The sequence below is a fragment of the Rhinopithecus bieti genome, unplaced genomic scaffold, assembly GCF_001698545.2.
Source record: "Rhinopithecus bieti isolate Rb0 unplaced genomic scaffold, ASM169854v2 scaffold_31940, whole genome shotgun sequence".
Taxonomy (NCBI): domain Eukaryota; kingdom Metazoa; phylum Chordata; class Mammalia; order Primates; family Cercopithecidae; genus Rhinopithecus; species Rhinopithecus bieti.
Window position 1 is genome coordinate 132148 of NW_016813570.1, and position 14789 is coordinate 146936.

At 46.9% G+C, this 14789-nt stretch overlaps 1 protein-coding gene across 8 annotated transcripts in view; it reads left to right on the forward strand.

Annotated features, from left to right (window-relative positions):
* The window catches only part of KATNIP (katanin interacting protein), a 242530-nt gene that overhangs the window by 58102 nt on the left and 169639 nt on the right, over positions 1 to 14789 (forward strand). For 7 of the 8 annotated variants that reach the window (XM_017848639.1, XM_017848640.1, XM_017848643.1 and 4 more), the window contains one exon: positions 14113 to 14189. The exons of the other annotated variant lie outside the window; for it this stretch is intronic. In XM_017848639.1, the coding sequence (XP_017704128.1) occupies positions 14113 to 14189 (77 nt within the window). The remainder of the gene's footprint in view (positions 1 to 14112; positions 14190 to 14789) is intronic. 8 annotated transcript variants of the gene reach the window in all.

The window sequence follows — 14789 nt, forward strand, 5'->3', positions numbered from 1 at the left end:
AGCCAGGCTTGTCTCAAACTCCTGACCTCAGGCAATCCGCCTGCCTCGGCCTCCCAAATTTTTGGGAATATAGATGTGAGCCACTGTGCCTGGCTGCCCTTCCCGCTTTCTATTCTCCATAGCACTTATCATCAGGTGACATACAATATACTTTAATTTTAAAAACTGATGGATTGAAACAGGGTCTCACTCTGTCACCCAGGCTGGAGTAGAATGGTGCAGTCATAGCTCATTGCAGCCTCAATCTCCTGGGCTCAAGTGATCCTCTCGCCTCAGCCTCCCAAGTAGCTGGGACTACAGGCACATGCCATCATGCCTGGCTACTTTTTTAAATTGTTAGTAGAGATAGAGTCTCACTGTATCACCCAGGCTGGTTTGAATTGCTGGACTCAAGCGATCCTCCCAACTCAGCCTCCGAAGTAGCTTGGACTACAGGCACACACCACCACACCCAGCTACTTTTTAAAAATTTAGTACAGACAGAGTCTCACTGTGCTGCCCAGGCTGGTCTTGAGCTCCTAGGTGCAAGTGATCCTCCTGCCTCAGCCTCCCAAAGTGCTGGGATTACACGTGTGAGCCACCGCACTTGGCTGTTTTACTTTTTTGTAAATCATCTGATTCCTTTTGCTAGAATGTGAACTCTGTGGTAGTAGAGACTTTGCTAGGCTCACTGTTGTATCTCCAGAGGCTAGTTCAGGGCCCAGCCAGAGGAAGTGTTCAGCCAATATTGAAGAAATGCATCATTGTGTGAAATAAAGTCAACGCCACCTACCTCCCAGGGTTGTATGAATGTGGAAGTTCTGGCCCTGTGTTTTCCACTGTGCATTTTGCCTACCTCTGCCACCTTGTAGGTGGCAAGTAAACATTTTCTCTTTTAGTAGGTCTGTATTTATGTCTACAGTTACCTTCTGGCAAGCAATAATTATTTTCCATTTATGGCATTAATATAAACTTTCCTTTTTAAAGTAAACTCATTCAAGTTTTTTGTTTCTTTGTTGGTTGGTTGGTTTTTGAGATGGAGTCTCGCTCTGTCACCCAGGCTGGGGTGCAGTGGCATGACCTCAGCTCACTGCAACCTCTGCCTCCTGGGTTCAAGCAATTCTCCTGCCTCAGCCTCCTGAGTAGCTGGAATTACAGGCATGTGCCACCATGCCTGGCTATTTTTTTGTATTGTTGTTTTAAATAGAGATAGGGTTTCACCGTGTTGGCCAGGCTGGTCTCGAACTCCTGACCTCAAGTGATCCACCCCCACCTTGGCCTCCCAAAGTGCTGGGATTACAGGCATGAGCCACCACACCCGACCTCAAGGTTTTTTAAGTCTTCTATATTTGTGAATCTGAAAGATAATTGATAAATAACACCTTGCAATTTTAGAAGAAAACTTTTCTGAGAATAAAAAGAAATGCTCGTTGTTTTCTGCTGCACATGGATTGAAAATGATGTTTTAGATAGCTATGTAGGAAAACATTTTATAAAATACACCATAACTGTGTCCTGAGGTCCTAGATTCTGGATCTGCCTTGATAGTCTATAAAACCTGAGACTAAGTATAAAATCTCAAGGTACGTATTGGTAGCGATAAAGAATGGTACATAGCAGGTAGGGTAGTAATAAATGTAACTCTAAGGTATTGGAAAAATAGCCCAAACGCTCCTTTTGATTATCCATCTGGTGTGTGCATAGGATGTAATATTTTGTTAGGACACCTACTCCAGGGCGTGAGAAACTGCAGTGTTTTGTGCTGTTTCATTCCACCTCTAGGGGGCAGTATCAACCGTTGCTTTAGGTCTTTGTTGCTTGGCTTCTGCTGCCGTGATGGAAGCATTGACTGCAGAGTATTTATTCCTCTTTTTTTGAGGATGGGAATATAACTGATGTGTTAGCAAATGCAGTCAAAAGCAGGCTCAGGCCAGTGTGGTGGCTCACGCCTGTAATCCCAACACTTTGGGAGGCCAAGGAGGGTGGATCGCTTGAGTTCGGGAGTTCAAGACTAGCCTGGCCAACATGACAAAACCCTGTTTCTACTAAAAATACAAGAATTAGCTGGGCGTGGTGGTGGACGCCTGTAGTCCCAGCTATTGGGGAGGCTGAGGAGGGAGAATTGCTTGAACCTGGGAGGCGGAGGTTGCAGTGAACTGAGATCATGCTGCTGCACTCCAGCCTGGGCAACAGAGTGAGACTCTGTCTCAAAAAAAAAAAAAGAAAAAGGAAAAAAACAGCAGGCTCAGATGCTTTCTCATTTAACTCATATGCACTGAGGATGGGCTACACGGCGCTGGGACTCGCAGACTCCTCCAGTGAGTGGGTCTGAGCACTGGGAGTGGGTTTTGAAAGAAGGCTATGAGTTTTGTACTATAAGATACATTTGGATCATCTCTTCTTGTGGGCTTAGGGCCACTGGAGCATGCATCAAGGTGTCATTTAGCCCTCTATGAAATGCTTCTCTGAGCCCTTAGACATGGCAGGGACTTTGGATTCAGACACCGCCTAGTATTTGTTCTACCACTGTACCTCCCAGTACCTACTTGGGTATAAATCTCTCTCTCTCTCACACACACACACACACACACACACACACACACACACACACACACTTCAAACTGACCCAAGGAAAGAAAGGGATATATTCACTCAAGTGACTAAAAGGTTAGTGCTGGCTACGGGCATGGCTGGATATGGTGGATTAATCACCATTCACCATTAAAGGATCTGGTTGCTATCTGGCCTGTCTCTCACTGTCCTCCATTTTGCTGTCTCTACGTTGGTGTCATCACTCTTGGACAGATTTTTCTAACTTTTTTTATTTTTGTAGAAGTGGGATCTCACGATGTTGCCCAGGCTGGCCTCAAACTCCTGGGCTCAAGTGATTCTCCCACCTCAGCCTCCCAAAGTGCTGGGATTATAGGCATGAGCCACCACGCCTGGCATCTTGGGCAGATTTTTCCATGGAACATTTAAGGATGCTCATAATGGTGAACCTAAGAAGTTGGTAAAATGACTCCTTCCTTTGTGTGTGAAGAAATGACATCTTCCTTCCTTCCTTAGTAGCCCTGGCTCATATCAACTAATAATTGTAAAGGAGGAGAGATAAGGACTTTTCCAGGAGGGTCCTTGGGAGGCATAGCTTGGGAAGCACACCTAGCCCTGAACCATCACGTGGCCGGGGAGATGGAATGCACTGGCCAGGCCTGCGGCACGTGCTTTCTCTTGCAGCACTGGGAGTGTTATTTCCACCCACACCATGTGGACTGAGAGTGGACGAAAGGTGGTTTCCTAGAGGAAAATCAAGGTGTTATACCCAGAACAGGAATGGATGCTGGCCCCACATAAACAAGGGTTGTCTGCTATCTCCACTTAGAGGCTCTGAGACCTTCAGGCAATTTGCTTCAGCTTTCAAGGCCTCCGTTTCCTCCTCTGTAAAATGGGCATAATGATCTTAGAGCATAGGATTGCTGCATGCGTTAAATAAGCACCCACAGACAGCATTGATAAACGGCAGTAAAGGATGCCTGAAAAGCTGGACCCCAGTAACTTCAAGCATTAGCTTGTCACTCATAACTCATCCCTTAGTTAGGATGTGGAGCCTACAGGGAGGCAGCAGGAGATCAAGTGACTTGGGGGTGTGAAAGAGCTCTGTGACCCCAGACAGTCGGTGTCTTCTTTTTTTTAATTTTTATTATTTTTTGAGACAGAATCTCACTCTGTCACCCAGGCTGGAGTGCAGTGGCACGATCTTGGCTCACCACAACCTCGGTCTCCTGGGTTCAAGCCATTCTCCTGCCTCAGCCTCCCGAATAACTGGGATTATAGTCCTACATGGCACTAACCACCATGCCCGGCTAATTTTTATATTTTCAGTAGAGAGAGGGTTTCACCACATTGGCCAGACTGGCCTTGAACTCCTGGCCTCAAGTGGTCCACTCGCCTCCCAAAGTGCTGGGATTATAGGCGTGAGCCACCGTGTCCGGCCACAAATAGTGGCTTCATGGTCTCAGTGTTATCCCATCTAAGTGATGGTTCTCTGGTGGGATCTGCAGTCAGCAAGGTTGGGTATCTGACATTCTCAAGCCCTGGAAACCAACACTGCACTCTCAGCTGCTCCTGAATGCAGCTCAGGCTTCTGTATTCACTAAATCAGCCCCGTTGAGGAGAATTCCAGTATGCTGGCCTCAGAGGAATACGTGATCCTTGAAATATGGACTCTGTCTTTCAGTATAACTGATTCTTGGCATTTCATTCCAGTTCCAGTTTTTTTCCCCCTAGAGAAAATGAATAACATGGCCGTTGGTAAAATTCCTTTTTTTTTTCTTTTTTTCCTGAGACAGTGTGTTGCTCTGTCACCCAGGCTGGAGTGCTGTGGTGCAGTCATAGCTCACTGCAGCTTCAACTTCCTGGACTCAAGCCATCCTCCCTCCTCAGCCTCCCAAGTAGCTGGGACTACAGGTGCACGCCACCATGCCTGGTTAATCTTTTTTTTTTGTATTTTCATAGAGATGGGGTCCTGCCGTGTTGCCCAGGCTGATCTCAAACCACAGTCCTAACTTCTCCCTTACCTCTACAGTGCCTAACTCTTGATAGGATTTTTTTTTTTTTCCTTAGAGAAAGGGTCTCGCTCTGTTGCCCAGGCTGGAGTGTGGTGGCACGGCCATAGCTCACTGTAGCCTTGAGCTCCTGGGCTCAAACTATCCTCCCACCTCAGCCTCCCAAGTAGCTGGGACTACAGCCTCGCACCACCACACCCAGCTAATTTTTAAAAAACATTTTTGTGGAGACAGCCCTTGACAAAATTCTGTGCCTTCTCCAGGGCCAGCGTTGGGGATAAAGATAAGGATACCAATAAGGACATTGAGACTCTGCTTTTGTGTCACATCCAAACTCCTTGGACCCTCTGCTGGAGGTCACTTGTGCCTTCTCAGCACCCAGCACTCTAGCCAATTCTTGATTCCCCCTTACCCCCCTGCAAACTCCACATCCTAACCAAGGGATCATTTATGGGTGACAAGCCAATGCTTCGGGTGACTGGGGTGCAGCTTTTCAGGCATCCTCTGGCCCATGCGTGAACATTTCATGTTTCTTCACACCCCCAAACCTTTGTTCATGCTGGTCCTGCTGCTTGGAATGCCCTTCCCTTTTCTTGTTGCCCAGGTAACATTTCAACTTTCAGATCCCTGCTTAAATGTGTTCTCATGGATTCATTCACTCAACAGTTTCATTGGTATGCACAATGAACAAAATAGACAAAGCTCTCTGCCTTCATAGAATTCTCATTCTAGTGCAAGGACACCCCAATAAATAAAAGGTATAATAAGTAAGATAAATTAGACGTGTGTTAGTGCAGGGAGGGATGCAGGAGATGGGGCGTGCAGTATGTGCACAGTTTGCAAGTTTCACTATGATGGTCAGGGGAGACGTCACTGAGAAGGGAGGATCTGTGTTGTCTTTTTTTTTTTTTTTTTTGAGATGGAGTCTTGCTCTGTCGCCCAGGCTGGAGTACAGTGGCGTGATCTCAGCTCACTGCAACCTCCACCTCCCAGGTTCAAGTGATTCTCCTGCCTCAGCCTCCTGTGTAGCTGGGATTACAAGCATGCACCACCATGCCCAGCTAATTTTTGTATTTTTAGTAGAGATGAGGTTTCACCATGTTGGCCAGTGGGTTAAGTCTTGAAGGAGGTGAGGAATGTGGGCATTTTCCTGAGAGAAGAGCATTCCACATGGAAGGAATGGGGCCTGAGGAATGGGGGGTGTTGAGGACACTGGAGTAAGAAGGAGGAGTGCAGTGGTGAGAGGTGGCTCAGAGATGGGGGTCGAGGCCTAGAGTGCAGGGCTTCATGGCCACTGGGATGGCCTTGCCCTTGACTCTGAGTGGGACAGGAACCCCCTTGGGGTCCTAGCAGAAGAGTGACATGATTCCACTCACCTCTCATCAGGCCCCCTGGGTGACAGCAGGGAGAACAGAAGGCAGGGAGGAGGCAGGCGCAGGAGTCCAGTCTGGGCCCAGACCAGCCTGGGAGGGGAGAGCAGGGAGAAGGGGTCAGATTTTGGATACGCAATAGTTTTCCCGTGGAGCTGATGGGTTAGATGTGTGTGGGATGGGAGACAGAGTGGGGCTTTGAAGATAACTCCAAGGATTGGAGGAACCTTCCTGGAGATCTAATTCAGACACTTGGCATTGCATTTTGTGTATTTTATTAGAATTCTCTCCTTTGGGAGGGGCCCAGGTGCCTTTGATAGTCTGATGAAAGTTATGGGTTCTTCCAAGAACACCCTTGTGCATGCAATTAAATGGGTGCTCTCAGGACCCCCGCAGGGATCCCTAGACAATGTGTGGTTGCTTGACTGGCTGCAGTTGCAGCCCACTTTTGTACAACGTCCGGGCGCACGATTCACACTGCACACATGATTGGGGGCTGTTCAGTCCAGCAACCCTAACCAACAACCAGCAGTTGATTATAGTTGTGAAAGGAAAATAAATCTTGAGGCTCCCAAATCACTAAACTAAAGGGAAAAGTTAACCTGGGAACTGCTTAGAGCAAACCTGCCTCCCGTTCTCCTCAAAGTCACCCCTCTGCTCACTGAGATGAATGCATATCTGATTGCCTCCTTTGGAGAGGCTAATCAGAAGCTCAAAAGAATGCAACCATTTGTCTCTTATCTACCTGTGACCTGGAAGCCCCCTCTCTGCTTCCAGTTGTCCCACCTTTTTCGGACCAAACCAATGTTCATGTTACATATGTTGATTGACATCTCATGTCTCCCTAAAATGTACGAAACCAAACTGTGCTCTGGCCACCTTGGGCAAATGTCGTCAGGACCTCCTGAGACTGCGTCATGGGTGCGCATCCTCAACCTTGGCAAAATAAACTTTCTCAATCAATTAACTGAGACCTATCTCAGCTATTGGGGGTTCACAGAGTCTATACAGGCAAGTTGGTCTCCGAATCTACACTGGGTCAGAGCTTTTGTTCAGCCCTGATCACATATGCAAAGGGGCCAGCCACACAGTAAGCCCTTGATGTTTGCTGAAAAACTGAAGAGGAACTTGGCGTTTTTTCAGGGTTCTCACACCTTTGCTGGGTGCCTTAAGTATTCATACATCCATTTTGTAGGCAAGGAAGTAAAGCCTCAGCACAACGAGGGTTAACTGACTTAGGCACGAAAAGGGGTAGAATCTTGCCTGGCGCATAGTAAGTGCTAAGCCAACCTTAGCAATTGTCGTCATAGAGCTGGACAGCGGTGAAGCCAGGATTGGAGCCCAGGCCACCAGGCACTCAGGTGAAACTCCATCTCCTTCCCTGTTCCATGGGTCTGCCCTCCAGGAATTTATAGTCTGATTGGTGAGCCAAGATGAGCAAGAAAGAAAATAATCCCAAATTACTTCCACTTTAATCCTAGTTTATCCACATAGCAGCCCCTGTGAGGTAGACCTTATCAGTATCCCCCGTTTGCAGACAAGGAAACTGAGGCTCAGATGAGATAAACAGCAGAGTTCAGGGCTCACACCCAGGTCTCCAAATCCCCTGATAATTAGTGAGTAGTATATATAGTTAAATGCTAACACCTTAGCACTTAATTATATCAGATTTTACACTGTATTGAATATAATTTAATACTAATTTCAGGCTTGCAGAAGGAACTGAAGTGAGTGGGGTGGGGAGAATGGCAAGGGAAGCCTTCATGGGGACTTTGGAAACTGAGCTGGCCCTTGGAGAGTCTGGGAGTAGAGGCTGGAGGGTGCTGGGGTGGGTTTCTGGAAAAGGAAATAGAATGATGAAGACATCAAGTTAGGAGTGAGAATGGGGCGGGGTGGGACTCGGATGGTTCTATTTTGGAAATGGAGTTCCATATATGCACTTATAACTAATGTTCATTGAGAATTTTGTCAGTGCCAGGTACTGTGCTAAATCCTTTCCACTGTTATTGCATCCAATTTACTTAACCCTGTGAGGGAAAGAAAAGTTCCACCAGACAACAGGTACAGGCATCACTCCATCTTATAGGTAAAGAAACTAAGTGGCAACCTTGTGTCATGGAACAGGCTGGACTCCAGAGCCCTTGTACCTCCCAGCTCAAGTTCAGAGACCATCTGACTGGAGGTGGGGGTGTTGTGAATGGTGGGAAACAAAGTTGGCTAGTTTAGGGCCTTGCTACCCAAAGTATGGGCCATGGGCATTACCTGGGAGCTCATTAGAAATGCAGACTTGGGGCCGGGGTGGTGGCTCACGCCTGTAATCCCAGTACTTTGGGAGGCCGAGGTGGGTGGATCACCTGAGGTCAGGAGTTTGAGACCAGCCTGGCCAACATGGTGAAACCCCGTCTCTACTAAAAATACAAAAATTATCCAGGCATGGTGGTGCGTGCCTGTAATCCCAGCTAGTTGGGAGGCCAAGACTGAAGAATTGCTTGAACCCGGGAGGCGGAGGTTTCAGTGAGCCAAGATCACACCACTGAACTCCAGCCTGGGCAACAGAACAAGATTCCTTCTCAAAAAGAAAAAAAAAGGAAATGCAGACTTGGGTACTTCCCAGTCCTACTGAGTCAGAATCTGCATTTCAAAGCAGGCATGATGCTACATGCCTGTAGTCCCAGCTACTCAGGAGGCTGAAGTGGGAGGATCACTTGAGGCCAGGTGTTTGAGACCAGCCTGGGCAGCATAGTGAGACCCTGTCTCCAAAAAAAAAAAAAGAATCTGGGGCATGGTGGCACACAGGCACATGCCTGTAATCTAAGAACTTTGGGAGGCTGAGGCAAGTGGATCACTGGAGCTCAGGAGTCCGAGACCAGCCTGGGCAACATGGCAAAACCACGTCTCTACAAAAAATACAAAAAAGAAAAAAGAAAAAAACATTAGCCAGCCATGTGTTGTCACCTGCCTGTAGTCCCAGCTACTCAGGAGGCTTGAGCCCAGGAAGTTGAAGCTGCAGTGAGCTGAAATTGCACTGCACTCCAGCCTGGGAGACAGAGTGAGACCCTGTCTCAAAAAGAAAAAAAAAAAAATCTGCATTTCACCACGATCCCTAGGTGATTTGTAGGCACATCAGCATTTAAGAAGTGGAGATGGATAGATGTTCCAGTTTCTTGAGTCTTTCTGATGACATCTCCCTCCTGGCAAAGGAGGATCGATGCATTCCCTGGAGAGTTTGAGGTGAAAGCCCAGGGCAGCCAGCAAAAGCTGAGATTTCTTTGAAGTCCCATATTTCATCAAAAAATGTCATCCACTCTTTCATTCCATACCCATAATATATCCACGGTCATTTTAATGTTTCAAAATGGTTATGTAAATTGCCATGGAGCAGCATCTGTGTTCTGGGAAGATGCATGGGAGGGTTTCCTTGTATCTTAAATGGGGTAATAATCACTACTTCAAGGGCTTCTGTGAAGATCAAAGGAGAATCGTGTATATGGAAATGCTGGATAAACTGTTTGCGCGATTTATGTGTTATTATTCTGGAAGAAGGCGAGAATCCTCCCCAGACCTACTCTCCTGAAAGCCAGCTCTCCCGAGGGCTGAGGCCTCCTGTGCTTTTCTTGCACTCAGGATGAGGCAGGACTCAGGCCCAGGGGAGGACACAGCAGTCTCTGTAGGCACCTCCGGAAGCCAGGAAAGCTAGTTTGTTTTTTGTTGTTGTTTCTCGGGTGTTTTAGAGAGACAGGGTCTCACCCTGTTGTACCAGCTGCAGTGAAATGACACAGTCATAGCTCACTGTGACCTTGAACTCCTGGACTCAAGCAGCCCTCCCACCTCAGCCTTCCACATAGCTAGGACTACAGGCATGCACCACCACACCAGTTATTTATTTATTTTTTTTTCCAAGACGGAGTCTTGCTCTGTTGCCCAGGCTGGAGTGCAGTGGCGCTATCTCAGCTCACTGTAGCCTCCGACCCCCGGGTTCAAGCGATTCTCCTGCCTCAGCCTCCAAAGTAGCTGGGATTACAAGTGCCCGCCACCTCGCCTGGCTAATTTTTTGTATTTTTAGTTGAGATAGGGTTTTATCGTGTTGGACAGGCCGGTCTTGCACTCCTGACCTCAGGTAATCCACTCGCCTCAACCTCCCAAAGTGCTGGGATTACAAGTGTCAACCACCGTGCCTGGCCATACCCTGCTATTTTTTATTTTTTATTTTTAAGAGACAGGGTCTTGCTATGTTGCCCAGACTGGTCTCAAACTCCTGGCCTAAAGCAAGCTTCCTGTGTCAGCCACCCAGAGCACTGGGATTACAGGTGTGAGTATGCCCAGCCTTGTTTTTTTGTTTTTTTTTTTTTTTTTTTAATTTCTTATAATTTCATTGTATCACCCTTTCTTATTATTGCTTACTTCATGATTGGCCAACTTAGCCAGAAGGAAAGCCCCAGTGAAACTCAGAGGTTGTAGAGATGTCAGAATAGGAGAGAACATGAGGGTACAGCATCCTGTTCCTGGGTGGGTCTAGAGAGAGGGAAGTCAGGAAGGGAAAGTAGAGGCTCCAGGGCAAGAGGGAAGCAGATGGCAACAACCTGGGGCCCTACAGGGAGCAGGAGGAGAAAGGGCATCAGGGTGTTAGCCCTGGACTAGGCATGACTGGGCTGCACATCTGGCTCTTTTCCTCGAAACTGGAGGGAGAAGTGAAGACGGGAGGGAGAAAAACCCAAGACTGGTGAAATGGAGATGCAGGTAGACACTGACCTTCCGCAATTGAGGGCACAGGGTGAAGGCTAGCTAGAGAAGGCACAGGCAGAAAGCTGCATGGGAAGAGCGGCTCATTCAGCACTACAGATGCAGAGGAAGAGAATTTGGCAAGTAGGACGTTTTTTAGAAACGGGGTCTCACTCTGTTGCCCAGGCTATAGTGCAATAGTGCAATCATAGCTGACTGTCATCTTGAACTCCTAGACTCAAACCATCCTCTCCTGCCTCAACCTCCCGAGCAGCTGGGACTACAGGCATGCCACCACATCCAGCTATTTTTTTTTTTTTAAAGAAATGGAGTGGGAATCTTTTTTATTATTATTGTTTTATTTATTTATTTATTTATTTATTTATTTATTTATTTATTTATTTATTGAGACAGTCTCATTCTGTTGCCCAGGCTGGAATGCAATGGCACGATCTCAGCTCACTGCAACCTCCACCTCCTGGGTTCAAGCGATTCTCCTGCCTCATCCTCCCAAATAGCTGGGACTACAGATGCACACCACCACACCTGACTAATTTTTTGTATTTTTAGTAGAGAGGGGGTTTCACTATGTTAGCCGGGTGGTTTTGATCTCCTGACCTCGTGATCCGCCTGCCTCGGCCTCCCAAAGTGCTGGGATTACAGGCGTGGGCCACTGTGCCAAGCCTGGAGTGGGAATCTTAATGATTATCATGAGGATGAGAGCGAGAGGAGAGGAATGCCCGTCATTCTCAACTTGGGATGGCATGATGGGTGATTTGTTTCCCGTGCCTCAGAGCAATTGGAAAGGATGGAGAGAAGACCTATTACATTAAGTTAAGGTGGTCTGGGTCTCTCTTGGGTAGAATTCTAACAAAATAATGGGGCTAAAGCCAGATTTTGAAAAGTTAAGAGAATGACAGAGATTTCTATTTTTCTCTCTCTCTCCTTCCCAGGAGAAGCGTTAAGGTTCCCACACAAACTGCATTTCTGATACAAATGCCCTACTTGCCATTTAAAACTTAATCCCCATAACTTGCTATAACTTGGGACCAGTGCCAAGCTGATATTGTACTGTTAATCCTCCCCTTGACAACAAAGTTAAAAAAACAGCAAATTGGCCAGGTGCAGTGGCTCGCACCTGTAGTCCCAACACTTTGAGAGGCCAAGGCGGGAGGACAACCTGAAGTCAGGAATTCAAGACCAGACTGGCCAACATGGCAAAACCCTGTCTGTACTAAAAATACAAAAATTAGCTGGGTGTGGTGGCACACACCTGTGATGTCAGCTACTCAGGAGGCTGAGGCAGGAGAATCTGGGAGGCGGAGGTTGCAGTGAGCCAAGATTGTGCCAGTGCACTTCAGCCCGGGCCACAGAGCAAGGCTCCATTTCAAAGAAAAAAAGGAAAAGAAAAAGAAACAGCAAATTGCAAAGCATTGTTTATTGTATGATCCCATTTTTGTTTAAAAGAGTATATGAGTTCTGGCGCAGTGGCTAATGCTTGTAATCCCAGCATTTTGGGAGGCCAAGGCAGGCAGATTACATGAGACCAGGAGTTAAGAGACCAGCCTGGCCAACATGGTGAAACCCTGTCTCTACTAAAAATACAAAAATTAGCTGGGCATGGTGGCAGGTGACTGTAGTTCCAGCTACTTGGGAGTCTGAGGCAGGAGAATTGCTTGAACCTGGGAGATGGAGGTTTCAGTGAGCTGAGATCGTGCCACTGCACTCCAGCCTGGGTGACAGAGCAGGACTCTGTCTCGAAAAAAAAAAACCAAGAAAAAAAAACCCAACAAAACAAACAAACAAAAACAAACAAACAAAAGAAATAAAAGAGTATATGGGGCTGGGGGCAGTGGCTCATGCCTGTAATCCCAGCACTTTGAGAGGCCAAGGCAGGAGGATCACTTGAGCCCAGGAGTTAGAGAACAGCCTGTGCAACATAGTGAGATGCCATCTCTACTAAAAAAAAAAAAAAAAAAAAAAAAAAAAAAAAAAAAAGCTTTTTAAAGAGTGTATATGTAGATATGTATCTTTGTATATTATGAACAAAGAAAATCACCCGGAGGAAGATATACATATCAAATTACAATAGCAGTTTTACTGGTACATGCATACATCACTTTAAATATGTGTAGTTTATTATACATTACTCTCCCTCAGCCATAATAAATTATACCAGGGATTATCTCTGATGGTCAGATTATAGTGTGTTACTTAAAATTCTTTTGTCTGCCAATGACAGAAACTCAGCTGAAACTTCTAAGGCAATAACTGAATTGTCCAGATACCTCTTTAGGCATAGGTGAATCCAGGGACTCAAATTATATCATTAAGAATCTGCCTCTGCATCTCTTGGATCTGCTGTCTTTTTTATCAGCTTCACTCTCAGGCAGGTCCAGGCCTGCATCTCATTGGCACAGCATTCAAATGGGAAGAGAGCAGCTCTTTTTCCAAGGGTATCAGCAAAGTCCCGAGGCTGACTCAGATCTTGGTTCACCCCTAAAGTGGTATATCACTGTGACTGGGGGAAGCCCTATGTTGATTGGCAAGGCCAAGGTCATGTGAACCAAGAGAAGAACAAAGTCACTTTCAAGGTCATCTAAGGAAGCCAGTGAAGTGCAAGAAGGGGCTGAGCAGTTCCCCAAAGGAAACCCAGGGTCCCATTGGCAGAAGAGGAGACACAGAACCACAGATGTCCACTCCAAGGGGGACTCCAGTCTGGGTCATAGATTTCTGTAACGACTGCATTGTTTATAATTAACATATATTTCTCTTGAAATGGCAAGGGGAAAATAAGATTCCCCTCCCCTTTTTGTTCTTTGAGACAGTCTGTTGCCCAGGCCGGAGTGCAGTGGTGCAATCATGGCTCGCTGCAGCTTCAACTTCCCAGACTCAGGCAGTCCTCCCCCTTCAGCCCACCAAATAGCTGGGACCACAGGCATGCACCACCCATGCCTGGCTAATTTTTACATTATTTGTAGAGATAAGGTCTCCCTAGGTTACCCAGGCTAGTCTGGAACTCCTGGGCTCAAGCAATCCTGTCGCCTCAGCCTCCCAAAGTGCTAGTTTTACAGGCATGAGCCACTGTGCCTGACCAAGATCCCCTTTTAAACAACTGATTTGGGTTGCATCTGGTCATGACAATTAAGACAACTAAATAATGAGTGTTGAGAAAACAGTACAGCCCAAATCATGTCAGAGCCCTTGATCTTAGAGAGCATGGGAGGAATGAAGAGCAGTGAGAGGCGAGAATTGACCTCCTTTTCATAGATAATTAAAGGTGTGTACGCCTAAGACCCATGGGACCATCAGACAATCTCTGGGGCTCTGGGTCGCTGGAGCGATGCGCCGGGGGAGCTGGGCCTTCGTCAAGGTCAGCCTCCGCCTCTCAGCCTCCTGTGCCGGTGTGTGTGCCGCACCTGCGCTCTCAGTCAGCGATTCCCTGCATTCCGATATCACACGGCTCTGTTTCTTCATTTCAGGGTTACGCTAAGGACATGGTGACAGACTTTGATGAGAAACATGATGAGTATTTAATATTGCTTCAGCAGAGGAACCGGTAAGAGAAGCCGCTTGACGGCAGCCCTTGATATTAGCCAAGTAAAAATCTATTTAGATTTATTAACAGCAGGCAGGCCCTGCCTCACATAGGAATGAGATGCGGAGTCCCCCTCCACTCAGAGGCTTAGAATATTATCTGCAACCCCAGCGCCTATTTCTCCATTCACTGATTTAATTGCATCTTTTGACTGAGCTGTAGCAAACTGTTCGATGTGTAAGTACCGCCTCTTCCCTCCCAGCTCCTGTTCTGGGAGAAGATAAGGTTGTCAAAAAAAGCTCGAATTTGGCAGGGCTTGTGCAAGAACCACCTGAAGAGCCCAGTCTGTGATCACACAGGCTTTGACAATCCCTGAAATCTGAGCCTATAATCATGTCGTGTTATGCAAAAATGGAGTCATTTTACATTGGTGTTTGAAGTTGGTCGATAAGTCATTTGAAGTTAAAGTAGGACTGATTTTGTCTCTGGAGTGCTGGTTCTTGAAAAAGCTTGCAGTAGGTCCAGTGTGTAGCGATCAAGGTCAAAGCATCATGGTCTGGTTTGAAAGAGGCATCATTCCTCGGTTCCTTTGTAGGGCTGAGGAAGTTCATTTTCAGTTCA